This window comes from Pleurodeles waltl, chromosome 5 (assembly GCF_031143425.1).
Source record: "Pleurodeles waltl isolate 20211129_DDA chromosome 5, aPleWal1.hap1.20221129, whole genome shotgun sequence".
NCBI lineage: Eukaryota > Metazoa > Chordata > Amphibia > Caudata > Salamandridae > Pleurodeles > Pleurodeles waltl.
The window spans coordinates 1,313,577,119-1,313,603,154 of NC_090444.1; the positions used below are offsets into that span (position 1 = coordinate 1,313,577,119).

Sequence of the window (26,036 nt, forward strand, 5' to 3'; positions counted from 1 at the left end):
TAGTATGAATGTATTGACTCCTTTGCTTCCTGAGCTGTCCTGTCTGTTCTCTGCCACTCAATGTTCTTGGGCGAAATTCTCATTTTCAAAAACTCAATCACCTTATACTAATATTTCATCACATCTGGGGGATGGGGCACCTGCTGCTGGATCTCTGGGGGCTTCTTCGTCGACCAATCTACACTTCTCTTGCACTCAATCCATAGGTCTGCTGGAACTACTATTTCCAACAGGGTGTTCAAATCCTCCCATAGGCATTTCTGTTTGCTGGTACCACGCCATGGGCTTCTCTCCCAACCTGGGATAATCATTTGTAAAGGACAGAATGTCACTCCTGCTCCAAGGGACATGTACAAAATTTGCTCCTGGAATCTCTCTCAACCATAATATTCTTACTGGCTTCCCAACTTGCTGCACATTTGCAGTAAGATTTGCTGAATCCCTTTTCTTCTTGTCTCTTTTCTTTACCCATCTGCCTTCCCATTTGACTAATGCTTCCCATGTTTGAATGCTCTGAATCAATTCCCTAAGGTGATTTTTCATTTTTGGGATTCTCATGTTCTAAAAATCCTTTGAATCAAAATCTAATCTGTAACTCCTCCTCAAGTGCTTTGTTTTCTCAACCTCTATGTCATATTTCTCTGCTAGGTCTGCTAATTTCTGATGCACTTTTTCTACTTTGTTAGTAATCAGCTTGCACAAGTAATGCAAATCATCTTCTTTGAATGTGTCAATTCTGTCTAACCCCATTGTTCCCTCGATTAGGTCTTCTGCCTCTAGTCTAAGCCTGGTCAAATTCAGGGCACTTCCTCCGCTAGGTTCACCTTGTGTGCTACTCAGTTTCTCTAGCCATTCAGTTAACTGCTAAGCTGTCAAACCTTGTAATGTAACATTGTTGTGATTTACACCTGGCACCTGCTGTAATGTTAGGTTCAGGGTCTCTGGTGTCACCATACTCGGATTAGGACCTATATGGGATCTCACCTCATCGTTTGGGGGAGTCCTGAAAGGACTTAAATCAATCAATGGACCAGTTTCATCAAATATTGGTCTCATGAGAGTTATTCTTGCATTTGCGTTATATCTCACCCTTTCTACACTCTGGTTCAGAGTTCTCTGCTCACTGTTCTCGGTATTTCCCTGGGTGAACAATACTATGTCTGGACCTATGGTCTCTGGTACTGACCCTGTATCTGGGCTTGTTCAGACATTTGGGTCTCATGGTTACATTATTCCTGTATTTTGACTCGTCAGTGCAGACATCTCAGTCTGTGATCCCGTTTTAGGGCCACTGTTATAGGGAACATCAATTTCGGGGTTGACTCTATCTGAACCAATGTTGGCTTCTGGTATGCTCTGTGGCCTTTTAATTTGTTGTGGCTCATTATATCTCTCTGCCATCATGAAGATACTTCAGCGAGTGCTTTAAAACTCAAATTGCCGCCTTGTTTGTACCTCCCTATTCAAAACACCCTGAGGAGGCATAAATGGGGGATGATGCGTGTCACAAACACACTAAACTCCAGTTATCCCCCTTGGATTAGAAGAACTGCAATAGTTCTCACAGATGGTCATTCAGTGCAGGACAGCAGGGGGAAATGGCAGAGTTAAATAATGCTGAATGGTTAGGTGGCAGCAGATGAGAGATTTGGAGAATGTGGCCTATGCAGGTCCCATAATGGAATCCTTTTACTAAGTTTAAGAATGGCCATGGAAAAGCTTTCAAATTACCCACATGGACTTATTTATAACCATTGGATTGTTCACGTTCCACTTGCTGATTGCAATACCATAGTGAAAATTGCAGTGTTACATTTTAACAATTCAGTACCATGTGCCATGCTCTCAAGCACAGCTGGGCCTAGGGATGGAGAAACATAGTAAGTGGGCTCTCCGATGACAACATATCAAACTTAGGGATCACTAAGAACTGCTGCAACTGGATACGAGTAAAGCTAGAAAACCTAGATTATAGATTTGATAACTAGAAACAGACAACGTATCCCACTGTAAAATGTTCTTTATATTCAATGTTTACTGCATCTGGGCGATGAGCCCACCTACCAGCCTTAGACACCAATAAAGCAGGGGCTAAAATGGGAAAGAGTCCAGGACAAACTGTATTACATTCATCGTAAAATGAGGCCACCAGTCTATACCGACCAGTCCCAGGGTAACATTTGAGCAGCCTTACAATCACAAAAACACATCAATATTTCTGCAATGAATTGTGCCAGGTGATGTGAATTTTTCAGTCGTCACCCAAACTATTTCAGATAATACCCAAGAAGTCTTTCTTTTAATATAATCACAGTCTTAATTTCTCAAGTGGCCTAAAGAAACTCAGTTGAGCAGGCACTTAGTAATTTTACCTTTTGTCTGATAAAGCAACGGTGGCAGGCTATTACTCCTCACTGATATTACATTGCAACTGCAGATATGTAGATTGTTTTACAATGCAAAATATAAACACATACAGAAACAAAAGAAGCTTAAAATGGTGTGATTATGTTTAATATAAAATATATCATAAAGATATTCTAAGCAGTTTACAAGTTTGAATACATCAAATATTTTGTAATGTGCTATTCCTTTATTTATGGTAAATATGTTTGAATGCTTTCTGCTGAAGTCCTTGCAGTTTGTTACAGATTAGACCGGCTGCGTTTGTGAATTGGGCACCTGATAAAACAATTGCTGCAATACTGATCTGTTCACATGAGGCGCCTGGATACGTGTCTTCATGGCTATGACACGAAGTCTAGCAGCCACCCCATGTTAGCCGTGCAACGTGGTCGGTCTTCTGCTTGGTAGCCTTCACAAACCCTAAAAGCTCCAGCTCCGATACAGCCCTAATGAAGCGTGCACTGGTAGAAACATTGGTAAAGGAAATTAGTATCAATGACATTTGTACATATACAGCCATATCCTACCTATTTAGTGGTCTCTTATGTTAGTCACATTTTCTCAAAATATAATGTTCAACAAGAGTCAAAACTATATAGAAGAGTGTCAATCCAACACCACCAAAGTATTCCATTCTTCTAACTGGTCCCTAAAGTAATTTGAGTGTGTAAATGTGCCATTCACACATGAATAGCCTTTGTTATGCAATTATAACCACTTGGTTTTGCCCGTGTAAAAGGATTTACAAAAGCCCAAAGATGTTTTTGCAAGTAAATGTCTTTCAAGGAGAGGGCAGTGGGTGTTTAGCGCTGGGACCCTGTGAGTTTGTGCACAGCCACAAACTTGACCATTTGTGAGCATTCTCACAAACTCTCTAAACTCTTCTGACCCTAGAAAAGAGAGGACATTAAACCCTGACAAGTGTTTCAGCTGCACCAGAAGCATTAGTATCGTCTTGGGATTCTCATCCAAGTAAGAGTATAATCAATAACTGAGCAGATTGATTGTAAGATATCTAAAACGTATACGTGTTGAAAGCCATATTTCACCAACAACATTGAAATGGTCCTGACATTTTCCTTGACCCTCATGAAAGACTCCAATCGCTGCAATCCTTTTCCTGCATTCCCATTCCAGACATCATACACAATGTGGACGCATCTCAGGACGAAAGGTGGACTAGGGGTGGGTATCTTGACCAAAGAAGTTACTCAAGCAGGAAAACTACTGGGACGAGCAAGAAATCATGCTAACATGGAATGCACAGTAAAACGAAGTATTGCATAAATCCAAGCAGCAAGAAGTAATCATTCAAAGCAAAGCAGGAATGGAAGAAAGAATACATATCAGGAAAGTATTTTAATAAATGGCTTAACAGGATGTTTAGACTTTCCTCCATTACAAGACAGAAAGATAAAAATTATTGGTCAATCAAGGAACGCGCTAAGAACATCCACATAGGCAGCTCCAAGAGGAAGTACCAACGAAAAAAGTGTCAAAGCATTTAGAAAAAAAATGTTTCATAGGAACACAAAGTAAAAAGAGAAGGACATTAGTGGGACGTAGATCGCTTCTTTAAGCACAGTAAAGGACCCCTAAAATCTAAAATGGATGGGCCACTTTCCATGAAAAGAGGGGAAACAGAAGGTAGCAGTGATGAGTGTTTTTACCAAATGACCGTAAAATATGAGAACCTAACAGAACACCCTGTGCTGATCAGAGACATCTAAAGCTGTTAGGTAGCAGAGTCAGAAGAAATCCTATCAAACAGCTAAAAATGTAAGAGCAGTACCACGAAGTGAAAACTAGCTAGCAGCATATACAAATTAACAGGTAAAGAACAGATCCTAAAACAGTAAATTACATGTACTATTTGTGAATGTACACAGAACATATACTATCTCAAATACAGCGATATCATCACCCTGAGCAGGTAAACTAGGACAATAACATTTCTGTGTACACAATTAACCTCAGAGCAAAAGTAATCCAAATATGTTTTAGCAAATGAAAAACAGCAACACTAGCTAGCTACACAGTTCTAGACATGATTGGTCCTGAAGGGCACACTTCATACACAACAAGTATATGAAACACATTAATTGAAAATACTTTTCAAGGTAACATTAGGGTTCTTCTAGGTGAACTAAAAAGTTAAGAAATTACAAAGTTACTGTAATCAGAAATATGTAGCTACTCCACATGCCCTAAAACGTTGACACAATGAGCGACCTCTCAAGAGATATTACTCATGACATCAATGATGACATCATCATTGATGACATCATCATTGATAACATCACATGAGAAATCAAGTGAGACTCCCATTTCATCAAGGATGACAGACAGCAATACTGCTCAACAAAAAAAAAACATCTCATAGGACTGATTCAGCAGAGGTGTGCTAGGCGTATCTGGCAAACAGTATGCTCAATTGAAATAGCAATAATACAATGCTATTACTGACAACAGCCTATGTAAATGAATGACCAGCAGTAAACAAATAGGAGAAAAACCTTTGACAACTGCCCTTGCATCTATACCTCAATGCAGATGCAATGCAGGAGACATCCAAACACTGTCTGTTGTATGGCATTCTAAAACAGGATGTCACAAATCTGGGCAACATTTGAAGAAAGAGGAAAGGGAGGAATGGTCAATACATCAGGTAAGTGATGCAAGACTCTGTTACATTGTGTAGTACAATCTAAAAATACATCTATCTGAGCAGCCACCTTCCCTGAAGCAGTAAGACATCCATCTCCCAGATATTTAGATGCAAGCCTATCATTATCTCAAGCTCCTGAAGAACTCTTAGTGTCTGCTGAGACCTATCATATCATTGTTGAGAAGAAGGGAATAAAAGATGCACACTGATCAAGTTAAATGTGATTGCTATAAAACTGCCTTAATATTTCCTTTGAAATAAAAAGATGTAAAATAAAACTACCCACTGACATGAGGTCAGCCGTATTCATAGCTAAACCAATTTCTATGTCCTTTAGAAAGGACACTGGATAACTTAACAGTTATCGAATGCATGAACATGGTCTAGCAGCTAAGGTCAGGAATCAGAGTCCAAACTAATCAGACTCTTGTAGACATCAACAGGCAAGCTTACAGAAGTTTTCAGAATCTTCTGAGCTCAGGAATAAGCCTAAGGGTGGTGGGCAAAAAGTTAAAAGGGGTGGATCTCGTGAACAGATGTCTCCTAACAACAGCAGTAGGAGTTAAAGCATGACATTTTAAAAAGACAGTGGCCCTATGAGCACAGCGCCTTCTTGAAGAAGGAGATTTAAGAACCAGGTGGCATTGCCACAGACGGAATTATGAATATTACCCCAAAAAAATAGAAAGTCACTCTAAACTAGATTGGATGTCAAATTAATTTCTGGAGTAATATTTTGGAATGGATGAATTTGGGAGCCCACGCCACAAACCTAGCAGAAATATTTTGCAGGATGTAGTCAGGACAGCAAATACTGAAGAAGCCCTTAGTGCAAAACATTGCTATTATCATGGCACATGCTGATCGTGGGAGACTTCACTAAAGAATACATTGACTAGCTCAAATTATATGCATTTAAAATAAATAATCAGTCTACCAGTTGAAACCAGGTGAAATAAAAAAAAAAAGATTCACAGGTGAATCTCATGGACTCAATAAGCTCAATAAGTAAAAACCAACCTTATGGTCAACAAAAGGATAACTTAAGTGATCAGCAGCAAAATGCATTCTGCAAAAATGTAATCTTAAACCCCAATGGAGAGGTGGCATAAGAACGCCCCAAGGCACTTTTACATCCACTTCTCTGCACTTCTCATATGAGGTTATTTTCAACCTAATGTTCTTACAGATAGGTGTGTTGTGAGGTAGCCTTATGATTCCAATGGCTTCTGGATAGGAGTGATTTGTGAATTTACAAATGTATTTTTCTGTGAATGCCTTTCAATCTGTATGGGTGACAGCAGCCTAACGGGATTTTGCATTTCTTCTCTCGTGAGGCATGGCAAGGTACACACCATTTCCAAGCATAAAACAGCAGGGAACACCTTGGTTACCAAGTGCCTTTACAACTGATCCGACATGAGGTAGGAAGGGTGCAAAAAAGGATAATGTCACTTATTCAAGAGTTTGGTCAGGAGGATGTTCCCCTTAAAAATACAATTACAAATTTCACATCATACCACATGACACGTAGTGTAACATTGCATGTAAGCATGCAGTAATGGCTGAGAATGGTGAAGGGCTTCGGCGTGTGGAACCTCGGCTTTCCCAATGTCTCCATATTAAGGTGATCCCCAACAGTACAATGGCCTGGACGTTTGTACTGAGAATGCCATTAACTCAGTATTAAAGAAATATTAGGGATCCTGTTGCTCTATTTTTAATTAATTCATAGAATATGGTCATGTAATTCACATAATCTAAGAGTCCCATTTAAAAACAAGCACAAGAAATAATGTAATTTTCTCTTAGGTTCCGCTGGGAAAATGTCCAAGATGGCACTGCTTTGCTGTGCATATGTATTATAATCCATCTGTTATCTTCCAGTAAAACAGTGTAACTTCAGCCAACACATGCTACACCCTCTACGGCTCAGCGTACCTGGGACTTTCAGGCTAAAATAAAGCTGTCAAAATGTGGAGTCCAGGTAGTCCAATGTCAAGTGGGGAAAGTTTCCTCTCCGCCGTGTAGAGTCTCTTGTCATCTGCCCCTGTGTACCCTGCACAGTTTGAAAGTATTGTCCGTTCAGTCCAGCTTCATTTTAGCCTAATAACATTAAGCACCGTGTTCGGATGAGATGAGACTTCTGGACAATGTAAAGCCCAAATCATGGAAATGGGTTATCATGTACTGAAGGTGTTCTGCGACCTGCACCAGAGACTCCATTTTCACTAGTCAATTGTCCATTTATGAAAAAACATGGGAATCCTGGCCATTCTAGTGAAGTTATCACGAATTCCAGCACTTTGTGAAAGTGCAGTGCGGTCATCAGGCAGAATGGCAAGACCGTGGACGGGACATGCTAGGACTTATGGGGAATGTCAACTAATGCCTGTAGGTAGGCAGAAGTGGGAGATAACAATAGGCATGCTGTAGCTCCAGGAACGCCTATTAATCTCCCACATTAACGGCCAGCTAGACTTATTTCAGGGACAGCATCTTGAACTTGCCCTGCCAAATGAAAAGGTTCAGAAGATGGGGATCCACAACGGGTCTCGGATTTCTGTTCTTGTTGAACCAAGAAGTATAGGGAGCAGAATCCCATCCCATTTACACAGCATCGGGATCAAAGATGCTGTTTTGGCCTTGCTCAGTTCCTTCCTCTCTGATCGTGTTCAATCAGTTATGCTTAGGGAGTTTACACCTAAGCTTTTTCTCCTGTCCTGTGGAGTCCCTCAGGGCTCATCAGTGATCCCGATCCTTTTTAACCTTTTTGTTACACACATAGCCAGCTTGATTAAATCTTTTAGGTTCTCATTGGCGTCTTATGCTGACAACACCTAGATTGTGGTCTTACTCTCTAACAGTAACCAGAATACAAATGTGTAATTCCGGAACTGAATAAGTGCAGTCAGCAACTGGATGAACGATAGTTATCTTAGCTAAATTCTTCTAAGACTGAGGTCATCCTATTCAGCAACAATGTCTCCTTCTGGTCTCATTCTTGGTGGCCACAAGAGTTAGGGACTCTCCCTATGCTTGTTAGCAAGGTAAAAAATATAGAACTCATATCTGATGATAATTTACTTTCAAACATCAAGTCAATACAGTTATTTAGGCTTCATTCTAAACTCTTAGAATCATAAAGAGAATTTCCCAATTCACTTCATACAGTGTCACTGTATTAGTTCTACGTAGGCTAGAGTACTGCAACAGTCTTGACCAAAACTTGCAAAAAAGATATCTGAACAAACTTCAGAATTTGCAAGAAACTGCAGTACGAATGTCCTGAATGTTCCCAGATTCCAATATGTATCTCAGACCATAAGCAGGTTACATTGGCTACCAGGTAAAGTAGTGCATTACTTTCAGTTCCTTTTATATCACACTGAAAGCACTCCATGGTCAAGGACCTGATTATTTGAAGAATAGCTTCAAATGGTACCTGTCCAGCAGAACACTGCAGTCTAGCTCAGCCAGTACCTGGTTGTTCCCTCCTTTAAATGTTCCTCATGGGGAGGCAGGAGCGGTGTTATCTACACTGCTTTGAACTGGAATAGTCTTCCTCTGGATTTGAAATCTACCAATTCCCTACCTGCAATTATGTAATCCTTAGAAACATGATTATTCAGGAAACAAAGAGGCACCTGATTCTTGTCACTCCAAGTGACAATACGCCTCCGGGCATTCATACGCTCCACAAGTTCCTTCCTTCATTCATTCATGACCCTACGCAGTACAATGAACTCTGCCTAAAAATTGAGATGGGTGCTGGAGAGCATGTCCCGGTGGAAAGAGTGAAGAGCAGGAAGGGAAGGTTACGGTTCAGCCTTGCAGATTAGCTGGATGACCCAACCATCTGTCGTGACTATCTCCTAAGGGGTGGAAAACCTGGAAACTCCCCTCCTAACAGAAGGTGGTGGTGAAGGAGGGAAGTCAGCCTGGATTTGAGGCAGTAGAGGATGGCGGAAAATGGGTCTGCTGCCGGTAATGGCACCTGCCCATGACCTTTCCTGCCATCAAAAAGAACAGTACATTTGTTGTTGCATCTGGATCGGCTGAGAAGGGTCTCTCGCTCAGACCTCATTGTCATGTATTGCCTTCATATTTTCTGTACTGTTGGAACTGTACTGCTCGGGGCCTATCCCAGTAAACGAGATGGAGCACTAATGTTCTTGATGGTCATGTCCTAAGAAGCCAGTGGAGCACATACAAAGCTTGGTGACATAGCACGACAGTTGTGCCCATGGATCAGATCAAGGTGTCTGCAAAATCTAGGCCAGACTTCAGGATGTCCTTCAAAGCATCTAGGCCACCACTGACCAAGTCAGAAAACGGCTTCTTCATGTGGTCTAGGAGGTTGATAATGGTCATTATCCCCAATTTCCACATGGCATTGACATAGCGGCCCAGAAAGCATGTGTCATTAGCAAAGCAAGGTGTGAGACTGACTGAAGCAGAGACTTTTCTTCCCATAACATTCAATCTCTTCAACTCTCTATGTAGATGGGCAGGTGGAAAGGCATTTGAGTTCAGTCTCAATGAGGAAGCTTCGACCACCAGGCTGTCCAACGACCAATGTGAAGACAAGAACTTCAGGCCAACCTGAGCAAGTCTAATTTGCCTGGCTATTGTCCCATATACTGCCAGTCTAGAAAATGGTTTTTGTCTGGCAGACAGGACTGGCTAAATTAATGTCTCTTTTAAAGGGAGATCAGGCTCAGCAGCTGTGGGGGCTGGTTGGTAGATTTCAGTCAAATGTGATTTTTTACCTCCTCAGACAGTAAAGTCTGCTCTAAAGCTTCTGCTGCATTTTGAACCACTATGAATGAAAACACTTCTTCTGAAGGGGGACCATGATGGTAAGGGAATATACCCTTCTGGTGAGGTATACAAGTCACTTGTAATTTGTAAGTAAAAATATAGGTGCAGGGAGCTGGGTTCTGGTGGCAGTACCCTCCTCCCCCACCTTCTGCCTAGTTTTAGGTGCAACTTCGACTGAAGTGCCCTGTGTGCCTGCTAACCAGGTCCCCAGTGCCAGTGTTCCTTCCCTAAAACAAGACACCTGGTCAATTAATCCCCAAGTGACCAGGCCCTTCAGCCCCTTGTAAGTCTCCTGTAAATGGCACCCCTGGCATGGGTACTGAAGTGGGCCCCTCAGAGCTGCAGCACAACTTGTGCAACTCTGAGGGACCCAGCACCAACCATATGCAGACTGCCATGGCAGGCTGCATGACAAGGTGCTTCCAAAAGTGAAAAGAGGACATAAACACTGCATGCAATATATGTAAGTCACCCCTCTAGCATGCTTTACAGCCCTAAGGCAGGGTGCATTATATTACATGTGAGGGCATATCTGCATGAGCATATATGCCCTTGCTATGTCTTTTTTGACTCTCAGGCATAGTAAGTGTACAGGGAAGCCATTTTCAATGCATGTGCTGGACACTAGTCATTAAGATTACGAGGCTTCTCGGAAACCTGGGATGTTTGGAAACCAAACATCCTATAATAATAAACTAATAACCTTCACTGACCCCAGTGATGGATTTATTGAAAAAGCACACAGAGGGAATCTCTGAGGTGCCCCCTGAAAACCTACCAACTACTAGTGTGCTGAGTGACTGGTCCCACCCCCTGAGCCACCATGGACATGTTTCTGCCCCCTCCCCCAAGGGGAGCGCCAGTGCTCTCCAGGGCATTAGACAAAAGCCTGCATTGGGGAGAGGTGTGACCTCCTCTCCTAGGCAGGCTGGACATTCCAGGGCAGGGAGCTTTAAAGGCCTTGCCACCTTTGTAATGCGACCCAGGACTCTCCATATGATGGAACTCGCCAACCCCCCCTGTCCTGACCCCACTTTTGGTGGCAGCATAGGTGGGGAAATTAGTTAAATTAGGAGAAGTACCCACTTTGTGCCTGTCCCACTCCTAGGGTAGACGAGCTGAAGTGGACACAACTTTTCAAATTCATTGGCTACCGCCAGGCACTCCCTGTTACGCCCCTAAATTGAGTATTTAGGGGCATTATAGGAAGTCAGATTCATCAAGACACTACAGAGTTGCATCAGCACAGAAGACTGCAGACACCAACTGACTTGGCCCCCAGCCCTACTGGACTATCTGCAGTCCTTGACGATCCTTCCCCAAAAGATGACCTGTCCTGCAGCCCAGCATTCTCCAAAGCTTTGGGATGACTGCCTGCCTTTGACAAAGATCAAGACCTCCTGAGAACAGCAGACCAGTTCAAGAAGAAACCAACTTTATAAGAAAAAGAACTCTGCCTTGAGGGACCACGAAACCACCTCCGGACCCACCTCTGTACCAGATGCCCAAGACCTGAGTCCAAGTGGCCCACCAGTCCTGTGAAGGTTCCCCCGCAATTCGGAGTCTTAGTCCACTGTGGGCTGATCCCTAACGGACTCTGCCTCAAAGCCTGCCGTCTCAGACTGAAGACTCCCCCCTAACTGCGACCTGCCCTGTAAGATGCTCCCGATGCCAAAGGACTCCCCTGCACCCAGAGTCCCAGGCCCTTGGGGAGCTGGACTGTCAGTGTCCCTACATCCCCTATCATCAGAACTTACCTAGGCAGCTGTGAGTGTTCTTCATTCAGCCTCCTGGCCCGAGCCTGCAGCCTTTTTCCCAAACTGATCTCCCCATTGACTTCCACAGGGCGCCCAACGCTTTGTTGGCACTATGCAACTATCCACCCCTGTGCTTCTGAGGTTGTAAGTTTGGTGCTGCCTTGTGGCTCCCCTGTGCTTACCTCAACCCCAGGAGACTGACCCCTGGCACCGGTTTACTCACCTGTGAGCAGCGCATCTTTGGTTACCCCCAGTCTCCACTGGTTAACATTGGGTGCCTGACGCTGTGATGGCACTCTGCACACGGCCCCCAAGTACCGTTGAAGGTAGAAGCTTGGTGCTGCCTTGGGGCTCCCTCTTGTGCTTATCTCAACCCCAGGAGATCGAACCCTGACATTGCTTTACTGTCCCGTTAACATCGCATCTTCGTTCACCCCTAGTCTCCATTAGTTAACATTGGGCACCTAACTCCGAATTTGACCTCTGCACCTGACTGCCCGGATGCCGCTGTGTGTGCTCTTGGTACTGATTTGAACTTTGCCTGGTGTTGACCTAAAACCCTGAAGACTGGATTTGTGAGTCGTGTAATTACCTGCAAAACTGCATTCTTGTTTTCCTCCCGTAGGTTAACATTGCTGAACTGAAAATTGCAGAGTTGATTTTTTGAAACTGAAACATTTATGCTTGTAAATCTACTTGAACTTCTTGGGTTTGAAACATATATAAAAAGAAATGTTATTTTTCTAAATTGGGCTTAGATTTATTCTTTGAATGTGTGTCTCTTATTTTCTCTGCGAGTACAACAAATGCTGAGCACTACCCTCTGATAAGCCTTACTGCTCACCCACACTTCCACAAATAGAGCATTCGTCCTATCTACTTTTGTCTCTGCAATACCAATTGGGGATCCACTGGACTCATTTTAGTGCACCAAATAGAGAGCCAGCTTCCTACAATAGGCCAGCATCGGAATAATAAGAAGGAAGCACGTCTGCCTCAGAAAACAATCAGCTTCTGTACACCACAAAATCCGTATCAGGATTGGCTAAGGAGACAGCCCGAAACAATTACTCCATCTAGGTGAACCTCTGGACCTTAGGAAGAGACTATGCCAAGGACACATCATTAAATCAAGTTTCAACCATCTCTTTGTGGAAGAGAAAGGGAATCCTTAGGCATTTCCCTGCGGGACTTGGCCAAAATCTGGCCTCCAGCTCTCCGATGGCCTTCAGGCACATCACAGAACATGAGCTGAAGACAGGAGTCAGGGTCGGAACCCAAACACCATCTGCAAATCTCATATTCTAAGAAAGAAATCCTCATGAGCCACCCAAGACAGTGCTTGAACACCGGCATATGACCTAGTTGCTGTTGAAAGCAGAGGACCTAATCAGCGAAGCACTGAGATACCTTCAGATTCATGTTGATAAGGCATGGAAACACAGGAACTGATGCCACCACGTTGGCTGGTGCCTAACATATGCTGATGTCATCAAGTCTGAGGAGAAGAGTTGCAGTAAAAGCCTGGCAGCACTGGATACCGGTTGCTGAGGGAAAGTCTTCTACAGCAGTCTCATGCTTCGAAAAGATAGTCATAACGTGAAGAATTTCTGGGAAGATGTATTAATCATAACTAAATGTACGTGTACCACAGCTCCCATTTCTTGAATAACTGGTGTTTTAACACCTCGAAATCACATGTGCGCAATTGAATGCAAACTGTTAGCATTTTCTTGGTTGCATATAGGCCTACTATTAGTTTTCCTTGCAATCAGAAAATTTACCTCAGATAACAAGCACTCATCTCTCACTTGTAAATGTTCTGAAAAGCTTTGCTCAAAGAGTCAGCTCAGCCCTTCATTAAGTCATTTGCATTGTCAACTGCACTGTTCCATAACCCTGAGGAACTCCTGAGTGTGTGAGGCATCCAGTTCCATCTTGTTTAAATAGATAATGGCTTGTGGTTGTGTAGTCTGTACACACTACAGAATCTTTCACTGATTCATTTAAAATTATTAAACTGTTTGATTTAAGACTGCTAAAATTAGTGTGTAGAACTTTTTCTGCTCATGTCCAATGCCCCATCATAAATTTGCCTAGGCACACTCCCCACCCAAACAATGAAGTATTTTTGATGACTTATTTTACTGCTCTTGTTAGTATCATACTCACTTTCTGGAGGGTGACTAAACATAGGTTAATCGCCATCAGCTTTGTTGGAGAAGATGAAGAAAACTGGCCACTCTGAAGGTCTGTTCTCTGACCTGAAGGGGATCAATTGGCAAAAGATTCTGAAGTTTTCTGTCTGGAAACATCAGTTTTTTCAGTACTCCCACTTTTAAAGGAAATCTTATGATCTCAAAATGGGAGATAATCCAAAAAGCCTCTTCACAGACGTTCAGCAGATTATAAACAATGCAACACGTGGAACGGTCAAATCTTGTGCATGTATAATGCTTTTATTCCAGCAGAAACTAGTCCAGGAACTAAGTTTAAGCAGATATAAGAGATAGGCCGACAAGGCATCCAGGAATTGTGAAGGGCAACTGTTTCTATATTTTTTAATGGCCCTGGCCACACATTTTGAGGACAGTTGTCAATTTTCTATGAGTACACAACACATGCTGCCAATATCGGTTTTAGCAGGAGTAGACATCCTATCAAAGGGAAATCCTTATCTAAATAAGAGTTGAATGTATAAGACTTGGATGAATAGACTAGTTAATGAGAGGGATATATATTTCTATAACATTCTGCTTGTCTATTTATACCACATTAAATACATCTAACACCCATAAAAGGTTATCTCTGAAATTGCATTGCTCTACTGACAGAGTTTAAAGGCACTTTTATCCTAGGGTATTTATTATCCATTTTCCTGAGTGCCCACTAATTCATGTATTATGGTCAGATGTGGCTAACTAGATAAGGTAGTGAAAATCTACCCCTCAAGAAAATACCACAATCGAGGGCCAAACGCCATAGTGGCACCCAGGAATACATACCTGGAAAGTCTCCAGTAAGCTTCAGGTTAAGAAGGGAATCTCACATTAACACGTCATTCAAAACCTATGCCTATCAACACAGTGTCTTTTGTTTTCCTCTCTAACCAATGTTATGTCCATTATATCTTGGCTGTCTTTTCTCTAGCATGTGGGTAATCCTCCAGTTATTCTTTCAATATGTGCTGTTTTGACCCTTAGTAAGTTATTTTCAGTTAGATCTTTTTGAGGGAAATTTACACACCACCAACGTCTGTACTGTATGTCAGTTCTTTGAAATCTCCAGGTGCGATGGTAGACATTCTTTACAATCAGTAACCTCCTAATTCTCTATCACCTCTTAAAATGTGCTATAGAATGAAAAATGGCCTTATTTATGGGGTCCACATAATCACATCACGCCATTTGTTTTGGTTAGTTCTGCACTCTATTTCTTTTAAGGTCTGCTTCCTCACTTTCAAAGGGGGGGGGGGAGCTGGGACTGCCCAACTATCAGGATGATACACTTAAGGCTTCTGGGGGGTCAAGGGAACCCAAAACCCTGGATTTGAACTCCTCAGGATCTGACACACCAGAATCTCTCCTAAGCTTTCACTGTGAACCTCAGGTCTTCAGTATGCCTGAAATTAAGCTGTTATCTTAGATGGTCCTACTTAAGACAGTCTGTCTTATTTTATGGTCAGCTGTTAGTGTTTTTTACTTTTCTCGTATATGTAATTAGCTATTTCAGTATTTAATACGTGGTCATTTTTATTGAAAACCTTTTTTTTTTTTTGCTTTGTTGGCTTATTTATTTTATTTCTGCGGAAATGTGCTTTTGTTTCTGCAGCAGCACACTACCAAAAGGGGCTAGGTTTTCTGCTTCATAAACATTTAAAAGTATTGCAGCATGGAATTACTTTTTTCAGTCCAAATACATTAACGTAGTACTGTTTCTTCTGTAGTCCTCTTGATTTTAAAATAATAACCTACGCTGTGCAGTGTTAAACTTCACTTGTGTGTCTTCTTAACTTTATATTGAAATGATGATTAAGAGAAAAAACATTTCATAATTCAACAAAAATGCATTTTTAGCATTTATCCTGAGAATCTCTTCACATGAGCTCTGCATTCAGGTCTCATTTTGAAGCGCGCACTGTGATATAATTTTCTTTAATTCTCTAGTTCTATGCTTTTTGTTCCCCACGTTAAAACTGTAACACCATGGAAAACGCAATACATTCTTATGATAAAAAGGCAAGAATAAAAATAAACCAAGGATACTGGATAACTTCGTCCACTTGCTCAAGGGGTTCAGATTCTTCTTCTGGTCCATCGGCTGCAGTCACCACGGTTGCAAAAGCCTTTTAACAAAGAATATCTAGTGTCACAAAATGCATATCAACCATGAATAGAGGGTGTTTTGTGAGAAATTAGTTATTTTACTGACTTTCTACCATTGTGCGTTTCCGCAAATAGAAAACAACATACAATTGCTGAAATCATGAGATTCGTTTTTGGCCCCTAAAAAGAACCAAATTGTGCGACAATTCAAACGAACAAGATGTGCACAACAGAATCTAGAGTTGGTACCGTGGGACATTGTGATACCTCATACCACACTGACTGCATCATTGAGGTAGAAGGTAGAGACACAACTGTAACAGAATCTCAGGGCTTGGAGCAACATCTGTTCATGAGACATTTACCAAAGTCAGCTGGCATGAAGTTTGTTATTTCTTTCCTAAAATTACAAAACAAACAAATGTGCTCTATTTAAGCATTTTTCCTTTGCAAAACCCCTCAAAGCTGGGCAGAACCAAGATAACCACTCAAAATCACATCACTTTAATCTCTCCTAGTTTATTGTGCGCCACACACTTACCTACATACTTGACAACAGAAACAAGCAATACTTTGCAAGAAAGCTTCGGGGTAGCAATGGTTTTTATTTCAATACCTCCAGCCAGTCGTAGAGGTTGATTAACCTGCCACACTCCAAATGAAGTTTATAAGCGATGCATATATCTGGAGCTGAATGAGAAATGGAGCCCGCAACACTTTTTAATGCATCATTCTGTAAAGCAATGGAAAGAGCAACAAAGTCTTTAGAACAATAGCTACACTGTTGTTTGCTCTAAATGAAGCACAAAGAACATATGTAACACAATTGAAATATTTTCCAGCTCCACTCAATTCAGCTTATAATAGAACAAGATGCACCGTGATGGCTCTGGGCTAACCTTACTTCAGCTGCTGCGTTATGTTACCTTAATAGATATTTTTACAGTGCTGTATTGCGATTAAAATGGCCTTGTAGCACTCTGGGATACATGTACCGTCACACCCAGATCTCGAGCCTTGCGTCTTCTTTTCAAGCAGAATTATCAATTGTTTTTATGCAACTGATCTTTTGCATGTATATTAGGTGTAATATGGCATGATGTTTATAGGCAGTGATTTTCATTGTTTGCTAATCTGGTTGTGACTGTTGTGAGCTCTATGATAACCAATTATATGAAATATTTGAGGTGAGTTGTAACAGTACTGTCTACATGTTCTGTTGGATGTTTTATACTATTTGATGGAACTTTTTGTACATAGCAATTGCTAAGGTGCCCATGCTTCATCTGTACAGCTTTAGACAACCAACTGGGAGAAAAACATCAAACTTCGGGGAGTGCCCAAAGGTTTACAAATTCTAGGTTGCAGTTGTTGATATGCTGAAGGAATCGCTAGGAAATGAGGTATACCATGAAACCAGACCCATCTGACCAAATGTGACAAGATCAGAAACAAAAGTGTGGGCAGCGGCTATGGTCCTAGCAATACACCCCAGATGATCAAATGGAAAGATGAGGTCCCAAGTGCAGATGTACTGTTGAAGGATGTCACTGAATGGTCTCAGGCAGAGACAATTGTTATGAGCAAAATTAGAAAAGAGGGAAAACTAGAGGAGGATATCGGGGGGCTAGTACTCTAGCTGACACCATTGCTCCTTAATGTGGTGCTCTTAGCTTATGAATGTGAAATGTTACTCAATAGCAGTCTATCTTTGTTTATGCACTAAATGATTACCCTTGTATCAAACTATCTCAAAATGCCATGTGCACGTTATTCTATATGTAGTGCCAGTGTACTTCTTGTGTGTTCTGCAACGTACATGGAATTTTTGGAAGGTTTTTCTTTGCTCTCTCTTGCTCAGGATAAAATAGTGTTGTTTTACTGGAAAAAAAGATACGTAAAAAATAAAAATAAAAGCACCCCGGTAATGGTAAATAGTGCAGTCATGCTGTTGAGGACATTCTGGTCACATCAAACTGTGGCAAGACATGTGACTGAATAGAGCATATTGTTTTAACAAGACAATCACTCGCATGCTTTCTAGTTTAAAAAAAAAACTTAGATTTCTCAGGGGAGGTAGACGCAAGTAAAACTACAAATGTGCGTTGAGAATCCCGTAAAACAAAAATTGGGTAATTGTGAATGCTGATCTAAAAGTGAAGTGAAAGGTAAATTTTTGGTAAACCATGCATTCGGCGTGTACTTTTAATCACAAACAGTCAGTGTACTATTCCATGATCAAGTGATGTGCACTGTACTGTGAAGGCTTGTGCTCACCTAGTTTGGTAATTTCATTGTGTGTTGGTTTCAACCAGAACACTGCCATAGTACGAACTGGATCCTTTCATGAGAGCTGATAGAGCAGGCTCTGCAGTCTTGCCAATCAAAGATCACAGCTTATGTCCATGCAACACACTATGTAAGAGTTGGGACACTGAGGCACCATCTCCACCGCAGTCTTAGAAACTAACAAGCAGTTGAGCAGGGGGTGATTCAAAGTTCCCATCGTACATGTTTGTGGTGAGTTGAATGATGTTGAACATGTTTGTGACAAAAGTCTTGATCAACCTACCCACTATTCAAAAAAAGATAAACCCACATTGTGTTCCATTACCTTCAAATAGGAATAGGGATTGTTGAGAGCTGTGTGAAGTGCGATCCGGGGAGCAGCGTTCAAGTGTCTGCGGAGGGTAGCGGCGGCACTGAAATACATCACTTCGTACAAAGTCTGCATCTCGGGTGGAACAAGGTACTTCCTGGAACAGAAGGAGTGAACACCAGTACATTACACTATCTTCTGGTCTTTCTACACCGTAGACAGTCCAATATCTACATTCTCTGCCCAGTCTTTCTTGCATTAGGGCTTGAAAATACCACCAGGTTGAGAGACCTACAAGTGCAACTTTTCATTCATTCTCGATTCAATATTCGGTCTTTCACACAGCAGAGGAAGCTTCAGTATAGTCTTTCCTAGGAGCTTCTACTCGCATGGGAATAGCACTCGGAGGGGTACTTCTGGGAGGGAATCACACTTGGATAACACTCTGGTGTAGTTCTAAAACTGTCTCCTGAGTTCTCAACTCTGACACTTTGAGCTACACTGGGAAAAGCAGACTCAGTTACATCAGTTAGGAGCACGTGCACATTAAGGCCCCATAACGAGCACCAAGGTAATTTGGATGGGATTAGTAATTCTCATTACTACCTTTTACAAGAACTGTGGAGTTACTACAGTCAAACTCTCCAGGTGAATTTCCAGGGTAGAATGAGGTATTACCAGAATTGGGCATGGGATCAGCAAGTCTCCTTGTACTTCCTCATTTCTGAGGGGAACCTCGAGACTTACCTTACTACGCACGTTAACATTGCTCCTGGCATCGGCAACTATGAGTGACTGAACAGGGCTAAATCTGGTACACTCATAATGAGGCCTTAAAAAGAGAACATCCTCGAGGGGAACAAAAGCAACATACAGCAGTGTTAGGAATTGGATTGTTGGTTGAGGGGTGTGAAACTCTACTCAAGGAATAGGCACAATCCTTGCCAGAATAAACCACAAAAAGTCACTAAATTAACCTGTGCTTAATCCTCTGGCAGCTTGGTACAAAAGCAGTCAGGCATAACTTTGAGACAATGTATGAAGTATTTATGCTGCACACCAATAGTAATACATTGAAAATACTAGAAAACCCCACACCAATTTAGGAAAACAGAGTACAATTTAATAAATTTGACACCAAAATGACAAATATCCGATCAGTAGTACCCGGATATATGCAGTTTTAAAGAATTCAGGTAGGTATAGCGTAATAAAGCACAAAGTGGCACTCATGGATATCTGGTCTTGCAAGACCGGGTGAAAGTCACAAGTTCAGGCTAACTACAATGGAATGCGGGCCAGATACAGGGACCAGGTTAGTCCAGATGAAAGTTACCTTCTGCAGTCCAGAGCTAAGAGTTCCACTCAAGGTGCAGGAGGAGGTGCAGGGAGAGCATTGCAGGTTGTTGTAGATGTTTCGTGAACAGCAGGTTGGGAATCATGGATGGTCGTCGATGTATCCACAAAGATCCCGTCGGGTGCCGTGGATGGTTGTTGCTAGAGATTTGCACTAGCGGTCACCGTGGGTTGTCAATGCTATAGCGCAAAGTGCAGATTTGCGTTGCAAGTCGTTGGTGGCGGCTGCCATAGCACAGAGTAGAGTTCACCGGAACTTTGCATTGGCGGGTGGCAAGATCGTGGCAGTGGCGGCAAGTTCTTGGCATGAATGGGGCCGATTCCCGATCAGAAAGAGGCTGCAACTTCAGGATTTCTCCTTTTCTTTTAAGAGGAGCGAAACTGATGCCACATTAAGGGTACAGGATCTGGGAGGAAACCTCTTTGGGGATCAGGAATTCACTCCAGCAGAGGCCAGCAGGGCTTAGGAAAGTCTAATTGCAGGTCAGCCGGGCAGTTGCAGAGAGGCTTCTCGAGCTTGTTATGTCCCTGTAGCATAGAACAGCAGGCCAGTGAGCTAGCCCTTGACATCACTTTAGCCTGGGATTAAGGGTGCAGGTCCAGTCTCTCTTCTCAGCAAGAAGGGCAGGCCACAAGCAGTAGAGCACCCTTCTTCTGTAATATACCCACATACAGGAGTATACTGTAGAGCTGTTTTCAGGGTTCCCTTTTTATACTTGGGGCCCACTATGAAGTGGGAGAAGCTTCTGGAGTTTCCTTCTAAATAGCTGCCTTGAATTTCCTGCCTCCCTGACCTGGTCCCAGGCAGTCTGGGGACACAATAGGCTAGTGTGAAGTCCTTTGTGTGTGTGCTGAAGCATCCCCATTGAAGTGCAAGTGTGGTAGGTGACAGCAACGCCTTTCCCCCATCCTGCCAGAGATGGCTCATCCTGCCAACATCCAATCTCTCTATTGTGATGTTGTCTGAGAGGAATACACAAAAGCCAACTGTCCTTTATACCTGGTCACGTGACCCAGGAACAGGCTGCAAGCATCAAATGGTTACGACAAGAAAATGCCAACTTTCTAAAAGTGGTATTTTCAGAATTGGGACTTAAAATCGGACTTTACAATTAGGGAAGGTTTTAAATTACAATTCCTCAGATACCAAACATGAATTTCCCATCTGCTCCTAATCAGAAGTTATCACTTATTAAATGTAATAAGGTAATCAAATGTTATCTTATGGGAAAAGTAGCCCTGCAATAGTGAAAAAATTAGTTTTTGAGTTACCAGGACATATAAAACTTGAAAGTACATGTCCAACTTTCTAAATACAACATACCTTGCCTTGTGAGCTATTTAGGGCCGTCAATAGGGGTGACATATGTATTAAAAAGGAAGGTTTATGACAGCTTAAAACTGCAGGCATATGCTGCAAGGGCAGGTCTGACACTGGTTTTAAAGAACAACTTAAGTGGATAGCACAAACAATGCTGCAGGTTTACCAGTAGCAGCTAATTTACAGGCCCTGAATACCTATAGTACCACCTTACTAGGGACTCCTAAGTAAATTAAATGTGCCAATTGGGTGTTAGCCAATTTTACCATGTTTAAAGGAGAGAGCATGAGCATTGCAGCTCTGGTTTGCCGATGGTAAGGTGTGCAGGGTCCTACCGCCAACAAAAAGAAATTGATCAAACCAGGAGGACACAAGGGAAAATGTTTGGGGGTGACCCTGCAGAGAGGGCCAGGTCCAACAAGTAGGTATCAAGTATGCTGTGAAAGTAAGTGACACAGGTTTTGTATCAAGTAGTTGCAGGCCAAATCAACAGTTACCTACATGATATATTTTCTACTCTCCCACTGATCAGTTGTGTTATCTGTGCATCCCATAATGAATATTAGGGCAAAAGGGTCCAAGTGACCTCCAGTCTAACTAGGTTACCTGTACTGCAGTATAAGCGTGACTTACTCTCTTTCCTACTATGTTTTGCATTTTGACACAGTACAAAACAAAATTTAGCACAGGTGCTGTTATCACAATCTAAACATGGGCTCTCAACAGAGGCATGGGGTGATTTCCATGAGCAAGTATGCAAATTTCTAGCAGGGGAAAGTACCCAAAGTAATCTGTATAAGCTACCTAACATTACACAGAATGTGTCATATCAAAGTTCATGGAACAAAGAACTTCACTAGAATAGCCAGTGGAAATCGCAATACTTTGTTCTCTTATGAACCTCAATTTGCATCCAATTTCCACCATTGTTATTAATCACCACCTTTAAAAAAAAAATGGAAGCCAGACAAAATATCAAATTGAACACTGCCAGGAAGTCTTCAGCGGGGACTCTGACAGTATGCTTATGAAATGCTGTTGTCAAACGTGATTTGGCCAGACACAATCTATCCATTTATGGAATTGGTAGGCAGAAACTCCCTGGCACTAAAACAGAATCGAGGAGTCTGCTGGGAATCAACTGCAACACAAAGCTCAGAGTTGAAAATTGATTAAAGTCCTTCATGCTGAAACATAGTACAACAACTGAATAACGCTCAGGGTAAAGCACAAGGCATGCTGTATTTCTATCTAAGACCTTCAGTGTAGGTTGTACAAGGACAAGGGGATCCATTTTACCAAAACCCATGAGGAAGCCGTGAAGGCTAAAAAAAAGGATGAGCACTAACCATAAGCAAAACAAGTATTAGTGAATGGCTTAAAGCGAGTGAAACTGATTTTCTGTCACAAGATGGGGCAGAGGACACCTCCCAACCACTGCACATTGAATTCAATACCTAATCTACCGTAACACCAGATCTGACAATTACAATATCCTAATGCCAACACGACCCAGGCCTAAGGCTGGGTGCCATAACACACATACCGAGCTAACCGTAAATCTACATCATATAGATGGACTCTAAGATGTAAGATGTTAAACTATATGTATAAATGGCAAACTGTCACTATCTTACTACCAGGGAATGTAATGAAAGAAATAGTAATCGCCTGTTCCTCTGCATGTACATAGGTCAAGTGTAAAGAAATGCCTCACCTGCGCAGGGGAAATCAAATTGTGCTGACACTGTCCCACTGATTGGCCTATTTATCCAAATGCACTGACTCTCTTTTACATGAATATAATTCCCTATTATGATGAGATAAGAATAAATGTTTTAAAAAAGTAAAGTACATTTTCAAAACCAGAATCTTTAGAATTATATGGATAGTAAACAGGGACACATCACAATCCATGTGAATCTTATATTTTTGTGAGGAGATCAGAGATATTGTTATGTACAAATACCCACAAAATTACACACTGCATCCAATATATATAAGTAAGTGATCATGAATCTAATCTAGGCCTGTCGGACTCTTCATTTGTGCCATCGTTAGGCAAACTGCATAAACCGATGGTTTTCCAACAAACATAAGTCAGCAAAGTATAATGTCAAAACTATACATACGGCATCAACAGAATGTCCTGCTGATTTGCAGACTGACACTTAAATGACATATATCCATTGTTCAGCATATGGTAAAAAAGGGAAACTGGCAGTTGGGTGTTCAAAAACTCAACCAGACGCAAATTGATCTGGAAGATTTTTTACTTTTTACTCACAATATTTCCTGGGCAGCCAAAATTACACATATAAGATAGCTCCGTCATTACAGCTGAAACCTGTATTCATTTTGAAAATGGCCACTAATGTCACTTGGAGCAGTTGTTTGCATTCCTTATCTCTTTGGCCACAAGGGCACATTTGTTGAATAGTTAAAACTGAATTACTGCACACCTTTCAGAGGTCAGTAAAACTCAGGGGCCAGTATTTCCTAGGCTTCTTAGCTTGGCAAACTGGAATCAATGTTGTAATCATCACTAGAGAAAAGCACAAGTTACTTACCCTGGGTAAAGCTCTTTCTGCTGGACCTAGCTGCACATTTCTCACCTTTAGAATACTCTCCAGGTGGCAGGTTCGATCTGAAAGATGTCATAGTAGTGCTCCCGCATGCTGCTAGGTGGAGCAGTGTTCGATGCTGACTTAGTTCTGCTCCAGAAGTAAAGGAGTAGTCTTGCATATAAGTGCAAACCCTTTGCTCCAACAGCAGTTTCTTGCTTGCATCTTCATGCCCTCAGTGGGCATATTTCTAAAATAGGATCATTTTAAATGGTAAAGAGACCCCTGACAGAATAGGTACCTAGGCAGCTACCCACCAGAAAGAGCAGTACGAAAGGTACGTAGCCTGTTATTCCACACCTTTAGAATAGATACCAAAGCAGCATGTCCCATGGTGAAAGAACAATGAAGTGAGCTCAGACCATAAAGTATTGCAGGGCCAGAATTTGTGAAATGCCCTTCCTGTTGGACCTGACTGCCAAGGCAGTAATCCTTCTTGAATGTATGCACCGACACCCACATCTTGGCCACAGATGTCAAGAACAGGCACTCCTTGTGCCAGTGTAGTGGTAGCATGCTTGGCAGTTGTGGAAGGAGCCCGCAGAGGCTGCTTCTTGGTCAGTGGATAGCAGATCTTAATGCAGAAGACTATCCACATTGAGAAAGTCCTTTCCTTCACCGCTTTTCCCTTCTTTCCCCTAGAGAACCCCCCACCTCAAAAAGCTAATCATTCACCTGATGGTCTCTGGTAAGAAAGAGGTCTTTTGGGGTGCAGCCAATAGAGTTTCTACTCCTCTTTTGAGAGGTGAGGAAGAGCAAAGAATGCTGGCAGGGTGATGGATTGCTTAGCATGAAAAGCAGTCACAGCCACTCCATCTGTGGAAAAATGTGGCACAACAAGGCATGTGCACAGAGAGAACCTGGAGCTCACTTGTGATGAGCTGAAGTGATTGCAAAAAGGGCAACAAAGTTTAGTGTCAGAATATGCAACAAGGCGCTGTGCATTGGCTCGAAGGGAGTGCACATGAGAAATGTTAGGACCAAATTAAGGCCCCACTGTGGCATCACAAACGGTTTGGGAGGGAACATGAGTGTTAAACCTTTAAAAAGCTGATCTCAACAAGGATGGTTGTTCCAGTAAACACAAAAAAGCCAAAAGAACCAATAAGTACCATTAATAGTGCCAACAGCACTGCAAGTCCTTGCTGGGTCATAGAAAAAAACAAATAACTTGATATCCAGCAGCTTAGCTTGAAGAAGGTCTATTCTGTGGACTCCACATCAGACCACAAGTTTGTCCAAGCATTTGGCATAAGCAGTCTGTGGAAGAGCACATAGCAGCCAGGATGACAATCGCAACTTTGATTGGCAAGTTCTACACCATCAACTACCATTGCTCAATTGCAATGCATAGAGTTGTGGATCGCACAGGTTCGGTTGGAGAAGCCTGCCCTGCTGCTTTGACAGCAGATCGTCCCAAGATGGAAACCTGGTCATGGGCAGACAAACATGCTCAGAAGTTCCAGGTACCACACTCTCCTTGCCCAAACCAGGGCCACTAGCTTGACTTGGGTCTAGTCATTCCTGATCTTCTTCAGTAAGTTGGACAAGAGAAGCAGAGGTAGGAAGAGATATAGGTTTCCTCTTTCCCCAGTTGAAATGCATCTCTCAGAGGGGACTTCTGCAGAATCCCCAAGACCCAAAGGTGTGGACACTGCACAATCTCGACAGTAGAGTAAATTATTTAACCATGGTTCTCCCCATTGTTAGAAGTAGGAAGACGCGCTGCTCTACCTCTGGGTGTAGCTGCCATTTGTGATCTGGCAGCAGAGCTGGTCCTACCTGGCTTTCAAGAATCCTGCCAGGTGGTTCACAATCAGGGAAAAGTCTTGATGTTCCAACTACCTCCACAGGCACAGAGCCTTGTGGCGCAAGGCCCCACTCTGCCCTGCTTATCACAGTATCATATGGTGGTGGTGTGGTCTGTGAGAACCTGTACAAGCCTCCCCTTGATGGACAGTAGCACGACCTTCATTGCCAGGCAAAGGGCCCGCAACTACAACAGATTGATATGGAGGCGGTTTACACCATAGACCAGAGGCCTCTGATTGCCACCTCTCCCAGATGACGCCCCAACCCAGCAATGCTGTATCTGCCACCTCTGGGTGGGGAAAGGAGAGAAGTCTGCCGCTGATCAGGTTGCAGTCGAGCAGCCA

General features: G+C 42.4%; 1 protein-coding gene across 3 annotated transcripts in view; it reads right to left on the reverse strand.

The window, feature by feature from the left end:
• Nucleotides 1-2,487: 2,487 nt before the first annotated feature.
• The window catches only part of ORC3 (origin recognition complex subunit 3), a 342,442-nt gene continuing 318,893 nt past the window's right edge, over nucleotides 2,488-26,036 (reverse strand). For all 3 annotated transcript variants that reach the window (XM_069235555.1, XM_069235556.1, XM_069235557.1), the window contains 4 exons: nucleotides 18,595-18,736; nucleotides 16,597-16,713; nucleotides 15,921-16,000; nucleotides 2,488-2,867 (listed from right to left, as the gene is read on the reverse strand). In XM_069235555.1, coding sequence (XP_069091656.1) covers nucleotides 2,762-2,867; nucleotides 15,921-16,000; nucleotides 16,597-16,713; nucleotides 18,595-18,736 — 445 coding nt within the window. In that variant the 3' untranslated portion in view covers nucleotides 2,488-2,761. The remainder of the gene's footprint in view (nucleotides 2,868-15,920; nucleotides 16,001-16,596; nucleotides 16,714-18,594; nucleotides 18,737-26,036) is intronic.